This window comes from Musa acuminata, chromosome BXJ3-5, assembly GCF_036884655.1.
Source record: "Musa acuminata AAA Group cultivar baxijiao chromosome BXJ3-5, Cavendish_Baxijiao_AAA, whole genome shotgun sequence".
Taxonomy (NCBI): Eukaryota; Viridiplantae; Streptophyta; class Magnoliopsida; order Zingiberales; family Musaceae; genus Musa; species Musa acuminata.
In genome coordinates this window covers 43,061,290-43,085,977 of record NC_088353.1, presented here as the reverse complement: position 1 = coordinate 43,085,977, position 24,688 = coordinate 43,061,290, and the positions used below count along the sequence as shown (strand labels likewise).

General features: G+C 37.5%; 4 protein-coding genes across 8 annotated transcripts; 3 read left to right on the top strand and 1 right to left on the bottom strand.

Moving 5' to 3' along the window:
• Positions 1-876: 876 nt before the first annotated feature.
• LOC135639194 (transcription factor bHLH123-like) lies at positions 877-2,910 on the bottom strand. The gene is made up of 7 exons (XM_065152992.1): positions 2,376-2,910; positions 1,928-2,303; positions 1,747-1,857; positions 1,603-1,668; positions 1,451-1,516; positions 1,307-1,357; positions 877-1,214 (listed from the first exon to the last, which is right to left on the bottom strand). Exons 1-7 carry the CDS (start codon positions 2,642-2,644, stop codon positions 1,077-1,079), a joined length of 1,077 nt encoding a protein of 358 aa, XP_065009064.1. The 5' UTR covers positions 2,645-2,910; the 3' UTR covers positions 877-1,076.
• A 2,793-nt stretch (positions 2,911-5,703) lies between these two features.
• LOC103986335 (uncharacterized) lies at positions 5,704-9,905 on the top strand. 3 transcript variants are annotated; one of them, XM_065151978.1, is made up of 5 exons: positions 5,706-6,132; positions 6,707-6,851; positions 8,576-8,669; positions 8,741-9,065; positions 9,764-9,905. In XM_065151978.1, the coding sequence occupies exons 1-4, from the start codon at positions 5,762-5,764 to the stop codon at positions 9,055-9,057; spliced, it is 927 nt and encodes a 308-aa protein (XP_065008050.1). In that variant the 5' UTR covers positions 5,706-5,761; the 3' UTR covers positions 9,058-9,065; positions 9,764-9,905. The 3 variants fall into 3 exon arrangements, with proteins under 3 accessions (XP_009402591.2, XP_065008050.1, XP_009402588.2); XM_009404316.3 differs by lacking the exon at positions 9,764-9,905 and having other exon boundaries at positions 5,704-6,132; positions 8,744-9,280; XM_009404313.3 differs by lacking the exon at positions 9,764-9,905 and having other exon boundaries at positions 5,708-6,132; positions 8,741-9,280.
• Positions 9,906-9,969: 64 nt separating this feature from the next.
• LOC135638696 (organelle RRM domain-containing protein 2, mitochondrial-like) lies at positions 9,970-16,639 on the top strand. Its single transcript, XM_065151979.1, has 4 exons — positions 9,970-10,106; positions 15,710-15,778; positions 15,876-15,982; positions 16,325-16,639. The coding sequence occupies exons 1-4, from the start codon at positions 9,992-9,994 to the stop codon at positions 16,430-16,432; spliced, it is 399 nt and encodes a 132-aa protein (XP_065008051.1). The 5' UTR covers positions 9,970-9,991; the 3' UTR covers positions 16,433-16,639.
• A 719-nt stretch (positions 16,640-17,358) lies between these two features.
• On the top strand, positions 17,359-22,319 carry LOC103986337 (calcium/calmodulin-regulated receptor-like kinase 1). 3 transcript variants are annotated; one of them, XM_018826469.2, is made up of 8 exons: positions 17,369-17,664; positions 18,347-18,725; positions 19,121-19,274; positions 19,353-19,479; positions 20,097-20,182; positions 20,285-20,356; positions 21,070-21,273; positions 21,739-22,319. In XM_018826469.2, exons 2-8 carry the CDS (start codon positions 18,403-18,405, stop codon positions 22,072-22,074), a joined length of 1,302 nt encoding a protein of 433 aa, XP_018682014.2. In that variant the 5' UTR covers positions 17,369-17,664; positions 18,347-18,402; the 3' UTR covers positions 22,075-22,319. The 3 variants fall into 3 exon arrangements, with proteins under 3 accessions (XP_018682013.2, XP_018682014.2, XP_065006628.1); XM_018826468.2 differs by having other exon boundaries at positions 17,359-17,664; positions 20,097-20,356; XM_065150556.1 differs by lacking the exon at positions 17,369-17,664 and adding an exon at positions 17,686-17,878 and having other exon boundaries at positions 20,097-20,356.
• Positions 22,320-24,688: the final 2,369 nt, after the last annotated feature.

Here is a 24,688-nt window from a genome sequence, read left to right as displayed (position 1 = left end):
TACGAAGAACCTCATAGTGCTCGCAAGCAAACGATACGACGGTCTATATAGAAAGTAGATTGACAATACAAATATATCATTCAAGTATCATAAATCAAAATCGGATAACTTATTTTCACAAATAAAGGATGTTAATAAATAAATCTGAAATAATTTTATGATCTAAAGTATTTAATTTCAAACCGTAGTCTTGATACCAATTGTCAACGTAAGAACCATAATGTGTTACTATTATGAAAAAAAATTTTAATGTTAAAAATTGAAATCAAATAACCATAGATCAAATATATAATATATACATTTTGATGTTACTTACAAAACTTTTTATTTGATCCGTAAGGTACCATCATTAAATTCAAAAGTTACGGTGACGTCGATACGTAAAAAATACTAGACTCATCCTCTCCTCTCTTCCTATCCTTTATAGGATCACTATGAGCGATGGATTATAAATAAAAGAGAGAGGAGAGAAGATCTATAATCTCTTACAAATTGGTTAGGTTTTTTTTATCGCTAGGAGATTCTGTATTTTTATAAACAAGAATAGAGGATCTAAGATAAATAATTAAAAGAGTCATTCTTATCGAGATTATCTTCTAAATAATCCTATCATAATTAAATAAGATCTTATAATCTTATAAGAGAGAGAATGAAAGAATGAATGCTTCTAAACTACATTTTTGAACAGATTAAATTGTTTTAGGTATTAAGGAGAAAACCCTTCCATATAAGATATAGTTATTCAACTATATTATATAGCAATTTTTTAGCTGTTTACATAATACTGTTAAATTTTTTAGCTGTTTACATATAGTTATTCAACTATATTTATTCAACTCGAAGCTTATCATGTCTCAAATCTGATTAAATAATACCTGAATCCAAAAAGCTCATACTTTCTTTCTCCCATTATCCAAACATAATTCCATACCACAACATTATAATTTCATAGAAGTGCATAGATGTCAAACAAGAATTAAGTCCATCATGATCAGCCTAATCCCTCTCACCAACCCTCATTCCCTACATACTAAATGTCTGTGGAGGAACTGTTTGCGTTTATTCCTCTTGCCTCCCTACAGCTGAAAAGGAGTCCAGAAATCCATGGCGGTCTCCCTGGCAACCGCAAAGGTGGCTGAAACTGGAACAACGCACAGCCCTCGGCTTCTGAGGTCTTCCTCCGGTCCTTGGCGATGCTTTGGTTTGTCCAAGCTCTGCATGCATGCATGCATCAGCCATGGCAAGCAGGATGAGAACGCAGTATCTGATGCAATGATAGCGCACTAACGAGTGGTACAATCACTACCTTTACTTGCTGGATTTGATGGCCACTCTTCATGTGCGGAGAACTCAATACCTACGGTCATATATGTAGAGGCAGTGAGAAGCTGGAGATAGATGGATGGTGTCCATGCACTTGACTGGAAGATGAGCTCGTGGATAAGCTTACCCGGACTTGATCGTGGAGGAACTTGATGTAATCGATGGCTTCGTGCAGTACCGATGCGGTATCAGTCTGTAGAAAGTAGTGCGAGTGAGGTATGAGTCAGAGGCCATCGTGTTCTAAGAACGAAAACAAGACATGGACAGAGGAGGCTTCACCTTCCCAAAGGGCGAGACCAGTTGCTGGAGAGCAGTGATTCTGTCGCCTAACTTCTCTTTCCTCACCTAAAGAGAGAGAAACAGAGAGCATAAACATCACAACTTCATGGCTAAATCTTCCTGATTTTTCCCATTTGATCGTACCTTGAAGGTCGGCAATGGCGATGGTGTCTCGATCCTAGGCTTCTTGAGTGCTGGTTCGGTGGTACTTCTCTTCTCCCAGGCTGACATAGAGTCTCTAGCTCTTGAATTCGACTGTACGAGAGAGTGAATGATGCGACTTAGACTCATACTTCGAATAATTCGGAGACGATGTATCACTGACCTTTGCCCGTTGATCGCTGCAGTTGAAGGGTTCATCGAAAGCTTGTTGGGGTAGATGAGTAGGCATGGGATTGTCAAAGCTCCATGGAGCTGAGGGGATTGGGGAGGTGGTGGTGTTCGAGAGCTGAAGCTGCTGCTTCGGAGGTGAAGACCGCATGAGCTGCATCGACTCATCTGATGAGGATCTTGATGATTCGTTCTGCAGCGCCGAGGGCAATGCCAAACTTTCTTGGTAGAGTCGGGCGCCATTGATGTCGACCGAGAAGCTCTGCTCCGTGAATGACTGCTCGCTTCTCCCCTGCATCAGGGACTCTTGATGAATCATGTCCCCTTGGAACAGTTCATGGAGGCAGCTCTCGGCTCTTCCAGCAGTCCCACTGCACCAAAGTAGATCACATCACATGACTCCAAAGCTCAAACTAAACCCAAAACAGTTACAAGAGACCCACAACAGAGGTTGGCTCCAACTACTGGTCGCCATGGCTGCAGGCACCGAGTCGAACACCGCGGGAGCTGCAGAAACCGGGGAGAAGTGGACATCCTGGAAGCTAATGGAGCTGTCAGACACCGACGCCGGCGACGACTCGTTACACGATCGAGGCAAGACGTCGAACATGTCGATGGCTGCAGCAGCCCAGTCGGAGCTTCCGGACATTGCCGTGCACCACCACCAGCTACTGCTGCTGCTACAAACTCCCGCGATTAGCTCCTCGGCCATGGTGTGTTGTGATGCAATCGTCTCGGACCATCCCTTATATAAGTAGATCAGCAGTGGAGAGAGGTGATCGGGCCCATTTGACCGTCGTCGCTGATCCAAAACTCAGCCATCGTTGGCACCTAAGCCAACCCGACGCTGCTAATGTTACTGTTGTACTTAAAAAGGAGGTGCATCGGAGATATCAAATGGAATTATGGAGCAAGTAACCAAATGTGACAACGATATCTAAGCGATGCATTTGGACAAACGCTTGGTGTGCGGTTATCCCGCGCCCACCCAACCCAGACCGCAACCTCTACTCGCTCTCCAAATCTAATGAACAATGAAATGGCAAGCCACCACTTAAATCGGGGAGACCAAAGGTCAACGCGGGTCCCACGTGGCACGCACGCGTTCCAAATCCGCGTCACACGTGCCGACAAAACACGTTGACTCGTTGCGGCTGCTTTACTCTTTGACTCCGTTTGGTGCCAAACGCATACATAATATTTAGAAGGTTTTTATTATTCTTTTGTAGCACTAATTCAATCATTTTTCTGGAACATTCTTACTAGTCCAAGAAAGTCAAAGTGCCATGTGGCTATCCAGTGGTCAAATCATTATGTTGACCGAGCGCTGCTTGAGCTTATTCGATTACATCTTGAAGCTGAGAGGCAGAGTGTGACGCCGGAGTTGAACGTTGACCGACACTGCGGCCGTAAAACCATGTGACGACAAAGGCGTTGACGATTTAGGAGTGTGAATGCCTTCTGGAGCATGAGAAATACAAGCTGAGGTCTCAGATCTGGATCGGGTTCACAGCAAGAAGATGACAGACGAAGCATGGAAAATGCAGCCAGACAAAACTTCACATGCTATTGTTTGTGTTCTCGAAGAATTCTGCCATGGGAGACTTTGATTCCCAGCTCTCATTGACTCTTCTCTCTCTCTCTCTCTCTCACACACACAGTAGCAACACCCAAATGAAGCCTCCTGTAGATATAAGGAATAAGAATATGATGAACAAAGGTATTTTATTTCATTGATTAGGTATAAGAAAAGATGTGATGGATTCCTAAGTGTACATCACCTAATTTCTTCACTGTAACTGATAAAAAAAAGTAGATTTGTGAGGTTCTTTTATATATTTCTAATGAAATAATGGTGAAGTTTGTCAAAGAGATGGACAAGACAGATGCCAATAAAGATATAAGAATGGAGGAGGACTTGAAAGCATGCTTGTGGAAGAAAGAAGAGTCTGATCCACATGGGGAACTACATGTGTGGCTGTCCTTAAATCTCCCTAAAATGCAGCAATTTAGAAGAAAACATACAGAATCACTTGATAGGGATGAATCATCTGCATCACTTTGATTTGACTTCCATTTTCTCAGCTATTCTATTCCTACAGGCTTCAGACATTCTGCCAAATTTCCCACTAAGAAGAATCCTTGTTTTCTTTACTCATTGATGATGCCAAACTCCACCAATGTTCAGGTTAGTCCTTTGCTGATCAACCAAAGTCCATGATGTGACAACACTGGGTATTGGCAAGTGGATGATGAGCATAAGTCCTTGATCTTGACATGTCACCTGGAAGAGCAGTCTTAAAATCTTTCTCAGCTCATATACTAGAAGGAGATTAAGATAGGATGGAGAGAGAGAGTACTGCTTCAGGAGACAATGTGTGAGAAGAAGAAATAAGGTATCTAAATTTAATAATTATGAATTATGAATCTATTCTGCAATATGTAAACATCCATGAAGTATTTATGATCTTATTAAGACCCATCAACTGCAACATCTTGTGAGCTGAGTGAGTAATGGATAATTGATTGTTCCCATGCAAGAAGGTACAACCAAAGCATTAGCAGCATCAAGGATGAGGCTCTTCATGGGATTAGACCACCAAATCTCCTCTCTTGTGTGACCTAAGCAGTCTTCAGAGTCGCTCAGTGAGGAGAGCCAGCTGAGGTCAGCTCAAGTTATCTGAGCAAGAACGAGACACAAGAACAGTAGGTTGCAACTGCTACAGACTCTGCTACTAGTGGATTTGATGGCACTGAATTGAGTTGTTGAACACTGAAGAAGCCAAATAACTCCTTTCACTATGTTGGATTGAGTTGAATGTCAAAATTCTATTGATTCCTACTCTCTCTCTCTCTCTCTCTCTCTCTATATATATATATATATATATATATATATATATGTATATATATATACATATGTATGTATATATATATATACATACGTATATATATGTATATATATATATGTATATGTATATATATATATATATATGTATATGTGTATATATATATGTATATATATGTAGCCAATATATTCAAAAATAACAAGAGAAGAAATATTTTACAAAACATAAAATGTAACAATAAATAAGATAATTGAGATCAGTTATTTTTCATTAAATTTACTCTATCTCGTCGGGACTAACTTAAGTATCGAAAAGATTGATTTAGAAAATCTATTTGACCTCGGTGTTCATATAAGTCAATCATAAAATGTACACTCAAATTCACCTAAACTTTCTAGAAGTGTTTGAGCTACCTTATCATTCTTCTTACGCACGCACGTGGATCTAAATTATATCGAGCTAAATTGGATGTTACTGACTTCTTCGAGATCACAAAGGCAACATAAATATTAAATTTTAATCAAAACTCCATTGTGTTATTTTTTTATTTTTGGTAATATGATCATAAAATTAAAAGAAAATTGCTAAAACCTTAATATAAAAAATAAGAATTACTATCAATGAAGTGAAGAGAAAATAAAAGCAGGATAAGATGCTCCCCTCATATGGGCTAATCTAAATGGGGATCTGTGTCAATTTGGGCTAATCTAAATGGGCTTTAATTGCATGTTGGGCCGAATATTTCCTATTAAATGGATCGGGTTTTCTAGAATAAAACAAACCCGGAGTATTTAGATTTTCGAACTAAACGGGTCGGATTTTATGTCACAACGAACATCCCATATATATAGTGGCGAGCGAACCGCACCAGATACTATTAACGGGTCGGATTTGTGTCACAGTTACAGATAGTGGCGAGCGAACCGCATCATATCCTCTTCGCCTTGAAAGGATCGAGGGAGCGAGGGAGGGAGTTCGACCGAATGGGTGGAGGAGCCATGCGAGCAGCTGCGAAGGCCGCGGCCCTCGGCGGCTACCGGTCGGTTGGTCCGTTCGCCGGCCATCCTGCGGCGTGGAGGGCTCCCAAGCCCGCCTCCGCGGCCATCTCCGCCGCGGCAGGTTCCTTCAACTCCATCGGTTCTTCCGAGAAGGGCCTCCGGGAGGTGGCTTCGGTCTCTGTGATCCACGGCCCGGCGGGGGACGTTCACGATTGGGAGTTCTCCGGGTGGGGGGGAGAGGAGCAGGAGGTTGTCCTCGATTCGCTGCGTCCGGCCCCGAGGCTCCTGTGCGGGCCCGTGCCGTCGCTGGAGGAGGCCAAGGAGGCGACCTCCGATCTGAAAGATGCTCTTGAGAAGTAAGTCTCGTTTCCGGTTCTTCCCCCAATTTATATAGTTTACGTTTAATTGGATTAAAGCCAGTGGCTGAGTCTCTGCCGCTTGTTGTAATTGTTGGATGCGTATAAGAAGGTTTTGCTGGTATGATTTCTGTATATAAACAACCAAGGACCAATTGGGTATTGGAAATGATTTTTTTGCTACACAAGAGATCTCCGTAAGTGATAACAAACCTCGAAGAATTGCCAAGTGGGAGGTTATGATGAACAAGTAGGAGGCAATTCGTATACCATAGATACGTATTGCTAATTTATCACATAATGTAGAGAAGTTGTTTTGAGCTGTATTGGTGAATTATCTGATGTTTACAGGAGGCAAGAGGTTCGTTAATAAGCCAAAAGTAACATTTTGGTTAGTTGCATAAAATTGAATACCTTTTTAAATTATATTCTCATGAATTGTCATCTTAACTGATCTTCCATCACAGTGCATGCCTACTACCTAAGCTCAAGGAGATGGGAATTTTGATTAACATTTTTGATGGGAATTTGATTTTTGATGTTTATTTATTTCCAGTAATTTTTGATTTTGCAGAGTAAATTTCTTTACAAGCACCAATGAGTCTGCCATAAAAGTTCCTTCTGAGTCTACCTTCTATGAAGCTTCATCTGTCATTCCATCAATGCCAAGACTTGTTGTTCAGGCATTTTCACTATTGCAAGGAAGCCCTGAAGCTCAGGTTCTAAATAATGCAATAATCTTTGGATTTTAAGATGCAATTTTGCATGGATTTGGGCTTGGTTTTTTTATCCTTGAGCATGTGTATGATTATCATTGAAGTTATACCATAAGTATGATTTTAATGGGATTATGAGACCTACATGAATTTTTAAAGTCTTTTTTTCTTCTGGTACATAATATTTTAAATTAGATCTTGATTGTGATGGACAATATATTACAAAGATTTCGAAGTAATGATCATTAATAATTTATTGGTTACTTGTTTTTCCATTTTATCCTCTTTTCCTTTCCTTTTTTGACTTATTTCCCTCTTCTTTTGTTTCTGTAGGAGAACTATGTTAAACTTAATGATCCCCTATAAAAATTTTTGATGTTTTCTACCAGTGGCTTATGATGATTTGGTATTTTTGTTACTTGTTAGGGTATTTTATATATTATATGTTACTATAATTGGAATATTTTCATCACCATATGAGCTTCTAAGTCGTGAGCAGAATACAATAATTATGACTATCAAGTGACATGCAATCAAATCACTTTAGCTGAGGGATGCCTTCTTCAATTACATCTGCAATACCAGGAAAAGTCATGGCTTAACAATGTTGATTATACCAATTATTAATGCTCAAATTTGTTTTCCTCCCGTAAGTTGCAAAAGATATATTTTTTGTACAAAAACTAGAGTTTGAACATTTTTTGAAGTCTTTTATTGGTGCTACATATAACAAAGTTTGTTATGGTTGAGTTGGCTGAGTCAGGGTCGTATTTGGCATTCAAGCCAGTCAAATGTACAGTTAAATATAGCTTTAATTTGGCACTTGATTTTCATGATATATTTGTGTAAGATAGTATACCATTTAGTTAAGGCAGATCTTGTGTGGTCGGATTTAACCATCAAAGATTGAACTTAATTCCTTTCTCTTGGTGATTGCAAAAGTGGGTTTTAATACACCACCATTATATCTTACTTTAAGTAGTTACTTGTTTTAATTCAAAGAAAGAAGCAATTAGAACTTGGTACCATACTGCTATATATTTTTCCATGGACTAGATTAGAGAAAGCATTCATTGCATCAAAATTATTTGTCTATTTCTTTTTGCTACCATTGTGACTTGATCTCTGATGAAATTTATTGTCATCTGGAACAGTTGTCACGATTCATGCCACTAGGTACATTAATATATTTCACATGTCATCTGTTGACACTAGTCCAACACAAAATGTGCATGATCCTTTTTTTAGGTGGATGACATAGAAGTTTATTAACTAAATTTTGCTACATATTTGAGTTCTTATGCTGAACCATTTTGAGAGGTCATCCATTTGGGGACTTGAATGACTTAAAAGGGCTTTCAGCCCATGACTTTAAGATGGCTTAAATCATGGTTCGCCTTACTGGTTTGTACCAATCGACTATCTCGACACATGGTACAGTGAGGTGTACTGATATACCGGTATGTATCAACCATATAGTCCCTTGTCGGACCAGTATTTACCACCCGTACCGAGCGGCATGCTGTGGTATGGTGAACCTTGGCTTAAATAACTTGTATTCTAATGCCTATCACCATTAGCAAATTTATAGCATGCTCTGAACATTTCTAGTGGATGTTTGATATTGTCATACATTTAGCATGCCTTCATTGGTGAGCAGTAGTGACTCTGTCAGATTAAGTACGAGAGCAGCCAAAAGATCTGTTGGTTGAGGATTATGTTTGCAGGATGTGGTTGCTTCACTTGCTTCTGACAAGAATGTTTGGGATGCTGTAATGAGGAATGAGAAGGTTATGGAATTCTTCAGAACTCATCAGTCAAGTAAGCATACATTCACTTCTCTAACTATATTAAGCCTAAAGTAATGTGATTTATTCTGGTTTCTTCTGCAGTAGTTCTCCATCCTGAATCAAATGCTGCTACAGAGGTGCCTCTAGCTGATGGCAACCCTCGATCTTCTACTGCTGAAGCAACCACAAACTCGGCATTTGAGGATTTTGTGCGCAACATCAAGGTTATATTGGCAGAGATGGTTAGCAATATATCCAGCTTCCTTCAAGAACTTCTAGGGACCTCACCAGGAACTTCCAGCTCGCCCAGCACAAAGACTAGCCACAACACTGATCTCTCTGCCAACTTTGATATGGGAGCATCCTTTGTGGCCCTAGCAGTTGCCACAATTCTGGTTGTCTTGCTCAAGCGAGGATAATTTATGCTGTAAGAATGCACTATAAAACTCCCTCCACTTGTTTGTTTGGTCACCTTTTAATTTTGTCAATATAGTTCCACATGTATTAACTTCATGAACAGTTCTTGGTTTAAATGCTCTGAAATGGGTTAATATTACTTGTATGTGATATTCCCATCTGACAACACTTTGAGTAGGCCAAAAATCCTCGGTGTTAAAAGCCAAAAGCAGACATATTTGTTCATTCTGTGTGTCCTGCCCTTTTTTTGTCATTCCTCTGGTAGTCTTTTTTTTTTTTTTTTTTTTCTTTTGAGACATGCTTCTTAATATTTTTCTAATTAGAGATATTGTGTTAAATAGTTGAAAAATTATGACTTTTTGTTGTTTGCTAATGCATTCTTTATGTGCTTTTAGAAATCGGAAAAGCACAAGCTGTGATATCTATCATTAAGAAGTTGTAGCACTTTAATTATTTTCTTGCTATTTTTGAAAATTTTATATTTTATTTTATCTCCCACATTAGTCTGACTGATTTAGCTGATAAAGATTTTATCATATCGTTTATATTTATAAAAAATAATCTTAATATTAAATAAAAATGTTAACACAGAATTCAGTTATATATATATATATATATATATATATATATATATATATATATATATATATATATATATTTATTTATTTATTTATTCTCATCGGCTTCCTAATGTATCTTAAAACACAGGGGTTCTTTGGTCTTTTCACTTGGGGAACTCTCTCGTGGAGATGTGAAACCCTCGTCAGAAATCGAGGGGTTCAAGACTCTGATTAGGGGCGATTTAGTAAATTCATGTGGAGAAGGTGTAAAAATCTTCGCTGCCCTTCATATAAGATGGGTTTAGGGTAATCGCCACGCGACGGCTGTGCGCGACTCCTCTTCGGACCGGGAGAGAGCGAGAGCCAGAGAACTGCGATGGCGGCTATGAGATCGGCATTCCGGCGGTTCTTCTCCATTTCCGCCTTCTTCCCTCCGGCCCCCGCCGCCGTCGCTCCGCAGGCAGAGCCCTCCACCAACCTCTTTATCTCAGGCAAGTCGCTCTCACTTTCTCCCTTCCTCTCCTCCTCTTCTTGTCGGTCTTTATTCTTTTGCGAGTCTCTCTATCCATATGTCCGTTGCTCCTACTTCCTGGAGAAGGGCGGTACCTTTTGATGGTTCTTGTTACGCCTCGACTCTGAGAACTACGTTTAACAGATAGCAAGAGTAGGTAAATGCCTTAAACATAGTCTAATAGAAAATTATTGAATGGTTCTTCGAGTCTGATCTTAACTTGTTATAATTCCTTTGGTGCCTATAAATCTTTAGGGTTAGAAAATACAATGGGTATAAGCATTAAAGAAATGATTAGCTTGAAATTTTATTGATAGTGGGTATGAATTTATATACACAAGGAGAGATTATAAAATATGATAATTATGTGAAATTTTCAATCAATAATAGATATAAAATATTTATCTAAATCATCGCATAATTTAGGAGATCACATTGAGATTCCCATTATTGATAGCATTATGATAATATGTTATTATAATTTCTATGATTTAGAATTATGATAGCATGTTATCAAAATATTGAGAGGATCATGATAATTTTATCACAATTTATTTTTCTCAATCATATCCTTAATATGTTTTTGCAAGATGGTGCTCCCATCGAAGATATCGATCTTGGATCGAAGTAGAAATAATTGTCGGTGAGATAAAAGGCATGGAAAGAGCATATACAAATTGATCAGAAGATGAGACATGAGAGACATGTAGCATACCATTGCCACGAATGAAGTGAAAATCAATAGCTTTGCGCTTCATTCGAGAGCGAAATACAGGATTAGCACACAGATATGTTGCCCTGATATTATCATAATGTATTGATGGAGGATCAGATAATGTGACAAATAGTTCATATAGCAATGATTGTATCCAATAAAGTTCAATAGTTATATAAACAATCGTTCGATATTCAGCCTCCATAGAAGACATTGTAACAGAGCATCGGTTTTTAAAACTGCAAGAGATTGGATTGTGACTAACATATATGATACAAACATTAGTAGATGTCCTGCCATCCTTATTACCTGCCCAATTGACATCCGAGAATTCTTGAAGCAACAAAGGAGAGTCCTTTCGGAGAAATAAGCCATGATCAATAGTGCCTAAGTACGGGAGTTGTTTAATGATTGTTCAATGGTTGGAAGTAGTCTTGTGCATAAATTGAGATAATTTATTCACTGGATATGCAATGCTCGAATAAATGAATGCCAAATATTATAGACCGCCAACAATTTGATGATACACAGTGGTGTCACTGAGATTAGCATTATCAAACAAGGTAAGAGGAACACTTGTAGAGATTAGCGTAGTAACAGTATTGGCTTCCAGCATTTTGGTGCGATTAAGAAGGTCATGAATATACTTTTGTTGAGTAAGAAATAGATCATTTGTCGTGTAGATGACTTGAACATTAAGAAAATAGCTAGTGACCCAAGATCTTTGATAGAAAACTTATTTCCAAGTTGTTGAATAAATTGATTAATTATTATTGGTTTATTATCAATAATAATTAAGTCATCCATGTATACTAGTAAAGACATGACTTTGCTCTCATGAGAATAAATGAATAACGAATTATTAGATTGCGAATTATGAAATTCAATTGAGACTAGATGTGTTTGAAGTTCATGGTACCAAGCACGAGGGGCTTGCTTGAGACCATAAAGATTCTTGTACAACTTATAGATACGTTGAGGAAGATTGTGATCAATAAAGCTTGGTAGTTGCCTCATAAATACATCCTCAGAAATATGACTATGAAGAAATGCATTATTAACGTCCAACTGTCTAAGTCCCCAATTGTTAGATTAAGGCAAGATAAAATAATATGAATTGTTGCTGGCTTCACAACTGTGCTAAAGGCATCATGGTACTAAAGACTTAGACGTTGATGAAATCTCTTTGCAACAAGTCTTGCTTTATACTTATTATGAAAAAACCCATTTGCATCCTATAAGGTTTTGACTTGGATTGGTTGAGACTAAGTCCTATGTATTATTTCATAATAAACTATTATATTTTTCAAACATTATTGCATATTTGGGAATTTTTAAGGCTTGGTTAATAATAGAAGGCTTATAAATAAATTTTTGGGATTGTTTTATGAAAATAAAAGAATGTTTATTTGGTTTAAAATTTTGATTTTTAGATCTAGTAATCATCGGATGAATTGGTGTAGGATCAATGATATCTCTAAGATGTGTTGGACAAGAAGAATTTAAAATAGGAGATACTGAAACCAAATCTTACTGTGATTTCTCCTGATATGTGACACTCTCATGAGGTAGCTGGATGGATGGGGTAAATTGTTATTTATCATGCATCACTGAGTAAGGACTTGGTGGGTACTGAGTGGATAAAGTGTTTGGATTGATATGTGGGGATGATGTTTCAACCTGAATGAGAATGATAATATTAGGTGGCTCATGAATTTGGGGGATCCAATCAACAAAGTTATTAAAAGTTAATCTCGGTAAAAGAGAGTCAAGTGATTCATAAAGAAAAATAGATTTAATAAAATCAACGTGGCGAGAAGTGAAATCTTTTGGTTGGTGGATCAAAACATTTAAATGCACTTTGATTAGTAGAATATCTAAGAAAAACACATGGTTTTGATCGGGCTTTTAGTTTGTTATGAGTGTAGGGTTTTAACCATAGATAACATAGACACCCAAAAACACATAATTTACTATAGTTAAGAGTGGATCAAAATAGTTTTTAAATGGTGAAACAATGTTGAAAACTAGAGTTAACATGTGATTAATAAGATAAGTTATTGTGACAAATCTATGAGACCAAAATTGAAGAGGTAAGGAACCTGAGCAAGGAGTGTGAGACTAGTTTGGATGATATGCTGATGATGACATTCCATGGTCCCATTATGTTCAGGAATATGTAGAGGGGTGATAAAATGAGATATCCCATTGGTTTCAAAAAATTACGAAGCTTTTGAAATTCATCACGATTATCGTATACAAATGAAATGATGGATTGTTGAAAGAACTTTTCAATAATAAATTTGAACTTTGAAAAAATTAATGAATACTTTAGATTCTTGCTTCGTAGTAAATAACCATATATACTTTGTAAAATGATCAACAAAAATAAGATAGTAGTTAAATCCATCATGAGATTGTATTGGTGAAGGGCCTCAAACTTCAGAATATATAAATTCAAGAGGTTAATTACTTTGTGAGAGAGGATGTAGAAAATGTAAGCTTATGCATTTTATTGTATTTGCATGAATTACATGAAAATGGATGACAAAATGATGATGATAAAGGTAAACTACAAGAATGAATAATATGATTTAGAACCTTATAAGACAGATGCCCCAAGTGGTTGTGTTATTCTTGAAATGGAGTCTTGATGATGGCCAAAGAAAATATGGATTTGGATGGCGATGGAGATGGTACAACAGTTGGCCACTCATAAACTCCATCCCTATTCAACCCCTCCATGAGATGTGCCATTGTATTGAAATCCTTGACAACAAATGAAGAGGATAATAATTCAATAGAAACGTTATTAAAAAAACATAATTTAGAGACGGATTTTAGGTTCATTGTATCAGGAACACAAAGAACAACAAAAAGTACAAAAGATTTTGAGAAAGGGGGAAGGTTTGTAGAATCAGTATGAGTTACTTCAAGGCCTTTATCATCATCTATTATGATATCATCTGAACCATTATAATGTGAATAAAGAGAGATTATTCAAGTTAGACATGACATGATGAGAAGCCTCAGAATCTACAAATTAGTTTGATGAAGGTTGAAATGATTTAACATCAAAGTGAGCACATGACGATGGTAATGAAAATTGAGTAGGTGGTGCAGCCAGATATGTAGAATAAGGTGGGTATGAAAGCTGAAATATTTATGGAATAACAGCTTGCAAGCGACAACATTTCTTAGCAATATGGCTTTGCATGTCACATATTGATAGGTGACTTTGTTGTTGAATTATTGTCCGGATTTGCTGACACTTTTGTTGTAGCATTGTTGCATGTTGCCTTCAAAACGATTGTTTGAACCGTCGTCTTACTGATTGTGGATTTTACCTTTATTGCTAGAATTAATTTTGTTTGCAAAATTGACAATGATAGAAGTAGCATCAAAAGGTGGCGACTCTTGTTTAAAATAAGCTTCATAATTAAAAAACTTATCATGAAGTTCTTCAAAAGATATAGGATTATCACGAGTATGAATCGCAATTGAGATCTCTTTTAAAAGATAATGACTGCTGAGACTAAGGAATTGTTGCAAATATGAATTTGATATCATTTTAAAAAGTTGGCATGCATTTGCCATCAGTTGTGTCTATATAAAATGTTGAGTGATACTTGCAAGAACAAAAAGACAAGACTTCAAGGGAGGATTTCAAGCCTTTATTTTCTGAAGCATTCATAGAATCGTAGGTTGTTATCGGTTCCATTGATATTGACTATGGGCTTTCTATAGACATTTGATAAAGAACTTCAGTATGTCTACTCGTTGGTAAGTTGACTTCTGGATGAATTGCTGTGATCTAGAATTTAATATGGTAGACATGCTGTGTATCATGTTGTTATAATCTGGTTGAGACAAATGATTGTTGGATTGCAATTGTATGATCTGATTAGAGAATACGTGCAGGGATCCTGGCCCCTGGAATTGTAACCTCAACATTGAATAAAAAGTTGATTCCTTGTCCAGCATAATTTTATTTCAAATGAGATTAATTGAAATTAGTGCTGTCAATTCCATTACCATGGATATGCCAGTGACACAAAATCAGGGAGAGGGTGGGGCACTGACTTTTGAGCTAGTTATCATGTCTTATTGATACTTGATTCAGGTGATATTAATTCTATACTTGCGGCAACATGACATGATGGTTGGCATGTCTATGGACCTTGAAGCTTAAACAAAAAGGGCTGTTTTGCAGAAAAGAATTATTCTTTTGTCTTTGTAATATGAACTTTGTGTCTACCTTGTTTAGTACCACCTAAAGGTTAGGTCTCATTTAGATAAAGATGGAAAGTTTGAACATAGGTAGATGCTGTAGTTCTTGAATTGCATTCCCTAGGTAACATATCAAAATGGAAAAGGTTCAATTCATTGAACAGATGAAAGGTGACATAGGGTAATAAGTCAATTCTTTGATTAACAGGTGATGTGTCAGCAAGCAGTTTTGGATGATTGAGCATACTGAAAGGCATCGAGTTGTGTCATATTTCTGTATATCTTCATACAATAAGTCATGCTTGGACATTTGAGATCCATATCACTGACTGGCTTTTTTAACTTCGTACAAGAAGTCTGCTTGGATAATTTGATGTCTATGCAGAGTGACTTTCTTATCTTCGTACAAGAAGTCATGCTTGGATGATTTGGCATCTATGTAGGCTAACCGTTTTTCTTAGTTTCTTAAGAAGGCATTTTTCTGTTTTTATAAGCTCTTTATACAGAGTAATTTTTCATTGTCTTGGTGGTATTTAGTATTTTTCCTTCATTCTTTTGAGTAATCTAATTTCCATTTGTGTAATGACATCCTTTGCAAATACTATACTCTCTATATGGTAACAAAAATCTGATCTCAGGGCTTAGCAAGCGAACTACGTCAGAAGGACTTATGGAAGCATTTTCAAAGTTTGGGCAAATAATTCATGGTATATCGATCATCTTGTTCTTCCTGTTCACCTTTTTATTTTAAATGAGATTATACCTGCAAAATGCTAATTTTTCGCTTGTTTTTACTTTGCACAGCTAGGGTTGTGACCGACCGTGTTTCAGGGTATTCTAAGGGGTTTGGGTTTGTAAGGTATGCAACACTAGCAGAAGCAGCAGAAGGCATAAAGGGCATGGATGGCAAGGTTAGTTGGCACTTCAAATTACTTGTCCATTTATATAACTATGTAAGTGCAGTACATCTTAAGACCCAAACAATATCAGATCTCATGACTTGTGCAAGATAAGCTGTTAGTATTCATCAATTGCAAATCGAACAACTTTTCCACCACCACAAACTTCAACTTGTGGACAAATCTACTTTGCTGCAACTTGTATTTGAATATGCTTTTATCTGAAACTCCCATTTGCAAAGGTTTAATTTCAGCTATGTAGTCAATGTTTTAGGAAGTTCACACCCCATCACTAGAATGTTTATCCTGCTCTCTCTCTCTCTCTCTTTCTCATGCATTTTTCTTTGGGTGCAGTTTCTTGATGGTTGGGTTATTTTTGCCGAGTATGCAAGACCGAGACCGCCCCCACCGGGACAGACACCGCCTCCGCCACCATCCGAACCACCATATGGTTATCAGTAGAGCTGAAAGTCTTTCATTGCTTGGGTATTCATGGGAATCTAGAATTCAGCGAAGCAGATACTTGTGACAAATTTTGGTCATTTGCTCTCTTCCTAGTATGCAGTGATTATTAAGTTTTATAACTACAGTGTTGGAGAAGGAATTAAAACTTGAAAAACATGTTATTTATAAATTTTAGTATATCATGGACCTGCATTTTTGTGCTGACTGGTGTGACTTGGTAAAAATGATGGATTTTGACTTGGTGAATATGACAACTTAGGATGAAAGAAACAATAAAAAGTAGTCAAAATCTATGATCTTTTCACATCTAAGGTTGGGGTATATTTGTCTTTGAAAAAGTGGAGGAAGAGACTAAGGTAGGTATACAATAGGAAGGGCTAGCAAAGACTTTACGTGCATAATATTATATATATTGTGAAAAGTAAAATAGAATATTTGACATTTTACTGCCCAATGCTTCTCTTCTTAATTATTCCAAATGGTCTAATCGGGAATGATTGATATTTTTTGATATCTGAGGGAAAAAACACAAATATTTTGTGATTAAAAACCCTGAAGTGAGATTATTAATGACAGAAGTAAAGGGAATCGCGTTTCACATCTACCTCATCCGTCTCCGTCATTTTTGTGCCGCTCGTCAAATCCCACCAACCATCACTATAAGGAAGTCAACGATCCGTGCAGGGCACTTTAGTAATTTTGTAGTGGCATTTTCGTCAATGACTGGATCATGCGACGACTCTGACACGCGCCGAGCCGCGGAAATCTACTCCTCGCAGAGGGGTCCGCGAGATCACAGCCCAAAGCGGTAATCTGGACGCCAATCCGCATCCAAACGTCTCGCTCATCCATTTTCCATCAATAACAGCTCGACGCGTAAGAGATAAGTAGTCGTCTCGCAGGGAAATCCGTATCTTGCTTTACTAAACGCACCCGTTTCGTTCACGCGTATCGTAACCCCCACCGCTGCCGCTCCAATAGAAAGCACACAACTGCGCTATTGGTGAGTCGTTTTGTGGGCGGAAGGTTAGGGTCGCGCGGTTTCCAAGTATCCACTTCTTCCTGTGTCGCCGGACATGGTGACGGCGCGAGTCAGATCCGATCCCATCAACTCTCGAATTCATCGTTCTTAATTTGGTCTTCGCTGCTACTTTTCGTCTCCATGGAACGCGCCATCTTAGATCTGCGGCAAGCGTCTCGGACTACTCCGCTTCCGATCCCGCGAAGAGGTCAGATCTGCTCCTGCTGCGACATCCCTTTCTTTGATCCTTAGCTTCTTATCATTGCGTACCTTTTGCGGTTCCTTCTGCCTCAATCTTTCGAAGGAATCGAGGGTTTCTTTGAGGGAAATCAGGAATGGATGGAAGGAAGATCGAATGGACTGTTCTCTCGTTTTTTCTTTTTTGGTTCTATTGGTCGTGCTTGATTTCTTTCTCGTCTAAAGTAAGACTCATTTTCTTCTTCTTCGCGTGATAATAGTTTGTGTTCTTTATTTACTTCTAGCTAGAGAAAAGCCAAAAAACACAGTTCTTTTGGTTGCCTTTGATCTTTTGTATCAAGTTTGTCAAGATCGCAAACCTTTCGATCTTTTGATGATTGAGTGACGATCTCGAAGTGGGCATTGTTTCTGCCCCTCCATTTCCGTAGAGATAATGCTGCTGGAACACATCGACCCGAGATTCTGTGGTAGCTGTGGTTGCTATTTTCTAATCATCTACTTGACCTTAATGTCATAATAAAATCTTATGATTGCTTGTCTTAAGCTTCTCGAAGTTGCCATGACAAGGTAGTGAGTGATCCATTCTAGAATGATTTCGTCGCCATCCATCATTCAATCTGTATGGATGGGGAAGAGCAGGATGTTGTTTCCCTATTCTAGTTCATGAGATTAAGGCACGATTTACCTTGCAGGCCATTGTATGGAGTGGACAAAACCGTACTGCTAGAATTGGAGGTGTACTGAGGAGATGAAGGATCTATCATCGTGGGGTTTGATTATAGGGGTGACAATAGGTGTGGTGATTGGGGTGCTTCTGGCTGTAGGTGCTCTGTTCTGCATCAGATTCCGGAAGAAGCATGCTCAGATACGGTTCAGCAGCTCAAGGAGGGCATCGACAATTCCCATGCGTGTCAATGGTGTTGATTCTTCTTCAGTGCTCTCGGACTCTACCATGGATCAGGAGTCCCCCAAGCATCCTGAAACTGAAGCAGATGGCTCATCCTTTTGGATTGAGGGAACTAAGAGGAAAAATCTTGTGTCAGTTTCTGGGATTCCCAAATATTTTTACAAGTATGGCCAAGAACGCAACTTTAGCTTCTTCAATGCTTTAACCCAGTTGATGTGTAAATTTGCATATCTTGATTTTCCATGCTTCACTAGTATTTATATTCACATAAGGTATGACACATAGTATATGATTTTGTTGCTAGAGCCTATCATGCTATATTCCAAATTTTGGTTGCTGCCTTCAATCTCCCTAGAAGATCCGAAGTAAAAATCAAATATTTTTCCCACAACACATTGGAGATTCACTCATATGGCATAAGGCCATTTTGTTTGCGCTCCCATTTTCTGTTTTTCTTACTTTACTACACAGTATGAGATGGGGTTCCTGTAGTATCTAGATTCCTCTTTTGTTTCTTTTTTACTTGTAATGTGAAATAGCTCCTTATTCCTTCTGACAGGGATTTGCAAAAGGCAACTCGTAACTTTACAACATTGATTGGTCAGGGGGCATTTGGTCCTGTTTATAAAGCTCAGATGCCCACTGGTGAGACAGTCGCTGTTAAGGTTCTTGCTACTAATTCTAAGCAAGGGGAGAAGGAATTTCAGACTGAGGTAATTTCCATTATTACTATCCCTATCCTTCTTCGATGGGAATTTCACATAATATGATCGAAAGGTTTTTTTTTTCAGGTTCTACTACTTGGGAGATTGCATCACAGAAATCTGGTTAATTTGGTTGGATATTGTGCTGAGAAAGGGCAGCATATATTGATATATGTCTATATGACTAATGGGAGCCTTGCTTCCCATTTGTACAGTATGTTTTCATCTCCACTCAGATGCATGTTACTTGTATTATTTTTTCTAGAGTACAATGAAGAGCAGTGCATAGTTTTCATGAATTTCATGCCAACTGATGCTTTGTTTTTTGTCAAAACCATGTCTTTCATTTTTGTCTTGCTTCTCCTGAAAATTCCTGAAATCCCATGTGATCATGTTCATGTATGGTATAATGTAAGAGTACAGAAGGCAAATGACATCTTGAGTTAGCTATATGTATATCAAGCGCGTCTTTCATCTCTTTAGTGATTGTTTTGTGTGATATATATGCAAGCGCAAAGTCTTTCTGTATCAACCTCTTTCACGAGCTCTAATCCTGTAAATTCGGAGTTTAATCTAGCTTGAGTTGTTTATGTCACTTAAACTAAAATGAGACTTTTGTATCATTCTCTAATGCAACATTTACCAGATTTGCCAAATATAAGTTTGGAATTTTCTAAAACCATGTGAGAATTTCTAAAACTAAAATGAGAATTTTCTAAAATTGGGTGTTCCTGATCATTCAGCATCAAATTAAAGTTAATAGCTTTCATATTCTATTTTTTCACTTCTAGAAAATTGTTATTAAATTTTTTTTTTTTTTATTAACTGCAGGTGAAGAGCATGAAGCATTGAGATGGGATTTGAGGGTTAATATAGCTTTAGATGTTGCAAGAGGCTTGGAATATTTACATGATGGTGTAAGAGAACATATAGGATTTTTTAGTGAAATGATGAACATGTTTATGCTTCTTTTTTATTTTGTAAAATTAACAGACAACTTGTGGTCATTGATCTTGCAGGCTGTCCCACCTGTAGTGCATCGCGATATCAAGTCTGCAAACATATTGTTAGACCATTCCATGAGAGCTAGGGTATGTAAAAAATAACTGTTGGAGGACATATATGTTAGAACAAGGGAAAAATTTATAGAACAAGTCTTCTTACTAGCTTTGTAGCTGATGCCATTTACATGGAAACTTCATTGTTGGTTTAATCTTGATGCTTTTGTTTGTAAGATCTTTATGCCATAAATCCTGTGTTACATAATCACTTTTAAAAAAAAAATATATTTATGAACTTTATGTTACATTTGGATATTTAATTTGTTTGGGAACTTAAATTCTTTAAAAAAAACGAGAAATTTGTATTGCATTACATTTTATGTAACACTTAGCTGTGTAAATGGTAATCCTATCCAGTCTGTTTAAGGTGCATTCTTTAGGGTGGGCCAACATCTTAGGTCCTTATTTCCTAGGTTGACATACTCAGATCTAACTTTTCTATAGAAAATAATCTAATATATTAGCAAGAGGATTTTGATGATAGAATAAGACTGAATTGTTCCTGACTGGGAACTTATGATGAGAGAAGTGACAATGTTAAGACATGAAGATGTTGTCTCTTGTGATGTCAAATCTTCTGCAATTATCTAAGCATCCATCTAACGATGAGGTTGAAGATGCTTTTCATTGAATATTGAGTTATTCAACGTTGGAAGTTCAATGATTTGTTGCTGTTTTTTTTTTTGTACAACATATTCTGTGAAGTTTAAATTCAAAATGGAAAGATATACTTTGTTGATCAGGTTGCTGACTTTGGGCTCTCAAGAGAAGAAATGGTCAGCCACCAGGCATCCAATATCAGAGGAACTTTGGGGTACCTCGATCCTGAGTATGTTTCATCAAGGTCATTTACAAAGAAAAGTGATGTTTATAGCTTTGGAGTTCTGCTTTTTGAGTTGATTGCAGCACGGAATCCACAGCAGGGTCTTATGGAATATGTTGAGCTTGTGAGATCTCTATCCTTGTTTCTGTAATCGAGTATTGCATGACACGCCCCACTTATCTGCAGATAAATGTTAAAAGTAATTTGTTGGAATGTGTGTATTATTGTTATCACAAGCAAGGACCAATTAGCATATAGAGCCTGCTTTTTAAGTAAATATGTTTACAAAAGCTTCTTAATTTGAAGTACTTGTTGGAGGAGCACTTCAAGACTAAATTAGGCAATGTTCAATGAGGGTAAATGATTATACATGACTTAGAAACAGGCAACATGTGCATTTTGAAAAGGGAAAAAAAAATGGCATATCTAACTAACAAATGCAAATTCAACAAATAATCTTCACACTGCACACACATTTTTACCGATCTGATATGCTTTTATGCTATGACTAGTTACGTATGATCTTGTCTTCTCTTGTTTCTTAATAGATATTTTGCACATTGATGTTTACCATGTGCTTATGATATAGGCTACAATAAATGCGGAAGGACGAGTGGGATGGGAAGAAATTGCAGATCCCCGGCTAGACGGGGTATTCGACATATCCGAACTTAATGATGTTGCAGCACTTGCATATAAATGCATCAATCGGCTCTCTAAAAAACGACCATCCATGAGAGTAGTAGTCCAAGCACTATCCCAGATTCTAAAAACCAGTCACAGAAAGCACCATAGTAGGAGATGGTTGCCCATCACAGTGGAGGAAGAGTCCTTGGACATAGAACTATCTGAACATCAGAGTTCAGTGTCCGGACATCAGAGAGAGGAGTCCATTGACAGTGTGTCTGATCTGCCTGATGTTTGATACGCTTCATACATTTATTTCATTCCCTTTCCCTTTTGTTTGCTAATTTGTTTGTATTGATAGTTTTGTGAAATATACATGTTAGGTCAAAGAAAACATGGAAAAGTTGTAATTTCAAGAATCATGGCTTAGGGCTTAGTGCCCCATCACTTCTAATTCCTTTGTAATGTGGGCCTTTTTCTGCATTGGTTGTCAACATGGTGAAATAAAAATTAACGCGGTAACAGTGATGATGGCTATCAAAATATCTCATCAGATGGCGATACACAACTTTCGTTATCAGGTATATCATATCTTTGGTAGCTTTGATCAACTATGAGTTCATAATGCTTAACATGTTCAACTTTTGAATTCTCAGGAGCTTGTTCTTTGGAAATCACATTTTTGGAGTAGCTAATCAAGGAGATTTTTTTTCATTGTGTTTCTTCACTGTATCTAATCAAAGAGATGAAGGTTTGTGCTGTTTCTACATATCAGCATGGGATGTGGTAAACACCTATTTAAGATGCCAATAGCATGTTGGTGTAACGGGTGCTATAAGACATATATGATATATACTTGTAGTTTGATTCATGCTTTTGCTTTTTAAGCAGATCTTTGTCTTCATTTTGGCTTGAAGATCTGGTAGTGGTTTGTTGCAATTTTCATCAAGTTTAGTCATGCTCTATTATTGATCTCATGTCAATGGAAAAACAGCCTTGAATTGAGATGATGGTAATAATCATTGAAATACCATTTCATAATCCATGTGGCCTTTGAAAGTATTATGATCTTAGAAAAATTAGCTCAGCATCCACTAGATTTCATTCAACTTATGATAGCTGGTTAGTCTGATCAGCATTAGTAGCCCTTTTCTCCAACAAGACTTCTAATGCTTTGACTTGTCTTCACAAAATTTATCCAGCCCAAAGTCTTTGAACAAAAAGAAGAAATTGTTTGTTGCTACAGAGAACCAAAGTCAAGAAACATGTCTCATCTAGACACAAGGCAGAGTATCCTATCAGCATATGATGGAAGCAAATTCTCTTTCAGGAACATGTTTTGGCTTCTGCTTTTCCTACACTAACAATCCTTGTTGTGGCTCTTTTAAATGCACAAACTGTTGTGGATTGATGTTCACAAGAAGAGCAAGCAGATGGTTGGAAGTCAAGCTGACAATGAATCAAGATTGATGCTTCAAAAGCAGACTTTTTGAGTCATTCATCAAACTTAATGACTTCTAGTTTCCAAGTTCTTCAAGTTAAAGCTTCCTCAAGGTCTGATACTGATGTGTTTGGTCCTCACCAGCTTTCAGCACTAACAATTGACTTGATGGTCATTTCATGCAACAAGCCAAGCAGCTCTTTGTTATGAGTTGCATTTCAGTTGGTTGTGAAGGATGAAGAGAGACTCTGATTAGCACAACAGTATTGTCCAAGGAATAATTCATCTGATCTTTGTTATGAGTTGCATGGTCATTCTGAAAGAGTAGTTGAATTGAGGAGTCCTCTTTTGCCCCTGGAAGCCTATCTTGGCCTTTCTTCTGCAATTTGTAACTTAAATATGCCATTTGCCCAAGAAAAAGTAGAAGAAAGAATCTCCTCTCAAGTTGTCAGCATGTCAAAACAAGCCCAACCTAACACAGACTGGCTTGGTGTCATGCAAGACAAGTGGAGCATGACTGGAGTGTAAATGTCAAAACTCTTCCAATTCAGTGAACAAGATTGGGTGGCAAAATGCTTTATCTTTACTTAAAATGCAGAAATCCATTCTTTGAAGTTGTTCCTCATATGGTTCCCAACTCAAAAAGTGTCAAACAACATTGGAACTTTCACCTCAGGCCTGAGTACATTTAGAGAAGTTCAACCTACCACAGTTGGGAAGAGGTGGAGCTTCAACTTCTCTTGGCTTAAACTACCTAATCCGACATGGTAGGTGGGTACTACTGCACAAAAGAGAGTATAACATACCATGTGATCACTGGTCTGTTCTCAAGAGTGTTCAATGCAGTAAGATCTAGATTTGGTGTTTATTGCATGAAAACCAATGCTTAAGTGTCCAAAAGATATTCGAGGAATTGGAATATCTTTGCAAGCGTAATATGTATGTTGGCCGATAAATGTTGTATTAGTTAACTAGCCTAATAGAAAATGAAAAATGTGTATGGACTATACCGACTTACTCGGTAATGTAAACTATAGGGGTATACCCTGAGGAGCTTAGCTCGTACTAGCTTCGATGAGCCATCGTCAAACTATGCATTCGATAGCTAAGGAAGAAGATAGAATCTCTACCAACTAAAACACTCCACTATTGACTCTAGTATTGGGGGAGGGTTCCAACAATATCAACAAAAAATATTTTGATTTTTTTTTTCGGACTAAGTATCAAAGATTACCTTATCATCATCGGGAGATAATGGAGTGAGCTTGAAAAAAAGTTGAGCATGAATTATATTAATCCATAATATAGGAGTATTGCAGTGACTACAATTAAGTCCTTAAGACCTTCGAAGATGAAGTCAGTAATCTTTTGTGTCATTTCATGCATTTTCCACATATCATTCCATTAAGTTCATTCCGCTTAGAGCAACTATGCCGTCTTCTCTCTCTCTCTCTCTCTATCTATGTATCTA

Excerpts from the sequence above, each read along its gene's own strand:
- LOC135639194 (XM_065152992.1), bottom strand. The coding sequence starts at position 2,644 with ATGGCCGAGGAGCTAATCGCGGGAGTTTGTAGCAGCAGCAGTAGCTGG. Across the intron at positions 1,669-1,746 it reads CGCCATTGCCGACCTTCAAG|GTGAGGAAAGAGAAGTTAGG; the intron begins GTACGATCAAAT and ends CTCTCTCTTTAG. Across the intron at positions 1,517-1,602 it reads TGGTCTCGCCCTTTGGGAAG|ACTGATACCGCATCGGTACT; the intron begins GTGAAGCCTCCT and ends TACTTTCTACAG.
- LOC103986335 (XM_065151978.1), top strand. The coding sequence starts at position 5,762 with ATGGGTGGAGGAGCCATGCGAGCAGCTGCGAAGGCCGCGGCCCTCGGC. Across the intron at positions 6,133-6,706 it reads CTGAAAGATGCTCTTGAGAA|AGTAAATTTCTTTACAAGCA; the intron begins GTAAGTCTCGTT and ends TTGATTTTGCAG. Across the intron at positions 6,852-8,575 it reads AAGGAAGCCCTGAAGCTCAG|GATGTGGTTGCTTCACTTGC; the intron begins GTTCTAAATAAT and ends TTATGTTTGCAG.
- LOC135638696 (XM_065151979.1), top strand. The coding sequence starts at position 9,992 with ATGGCGGCTATGAGATCGGCATTCCGGCGGTTCTTCTCCATTTCCGCC. Across the intron at positions 10,107-15,709 it reads CACCAACCTCTTTATCTCAG|GGCTTAGCAAGCGAACTACG; the intron begins GCAAGTCGCTCT and ends ATCTGATCTCAG. Across the intron at positions 15,779-15,875 it reads GTTTGGGCAAATAATTCATG|CTAGGGTTGTGACCGACCGT; the intron begins GTATATCGATCA and ends TACTTTGCACAG.
- LOC103986337 (XM_018826468.2), top strand. The coding sequence starts at position 18,403 with ATGAAGGATCTATCATCGTGGGGTTTGATTATAGGGGTGACAATAGGT. Across the intron at positions 18,726-19,120 it reads ATTCCCAAATATTTTTACAA|GGATTTGCAAAAGGCAACTC; the intron begins GTATGGCCAAGA and ends TCCTTCTGACAG. Across the intron at positions 20,357-21,069 it reads ACCATTCCATGAGAGCTAGG|GTTGCTGACTTTGGGCTCTC; the intron begins GTATGTAAAAAA and ends TTTGTTGATCAG.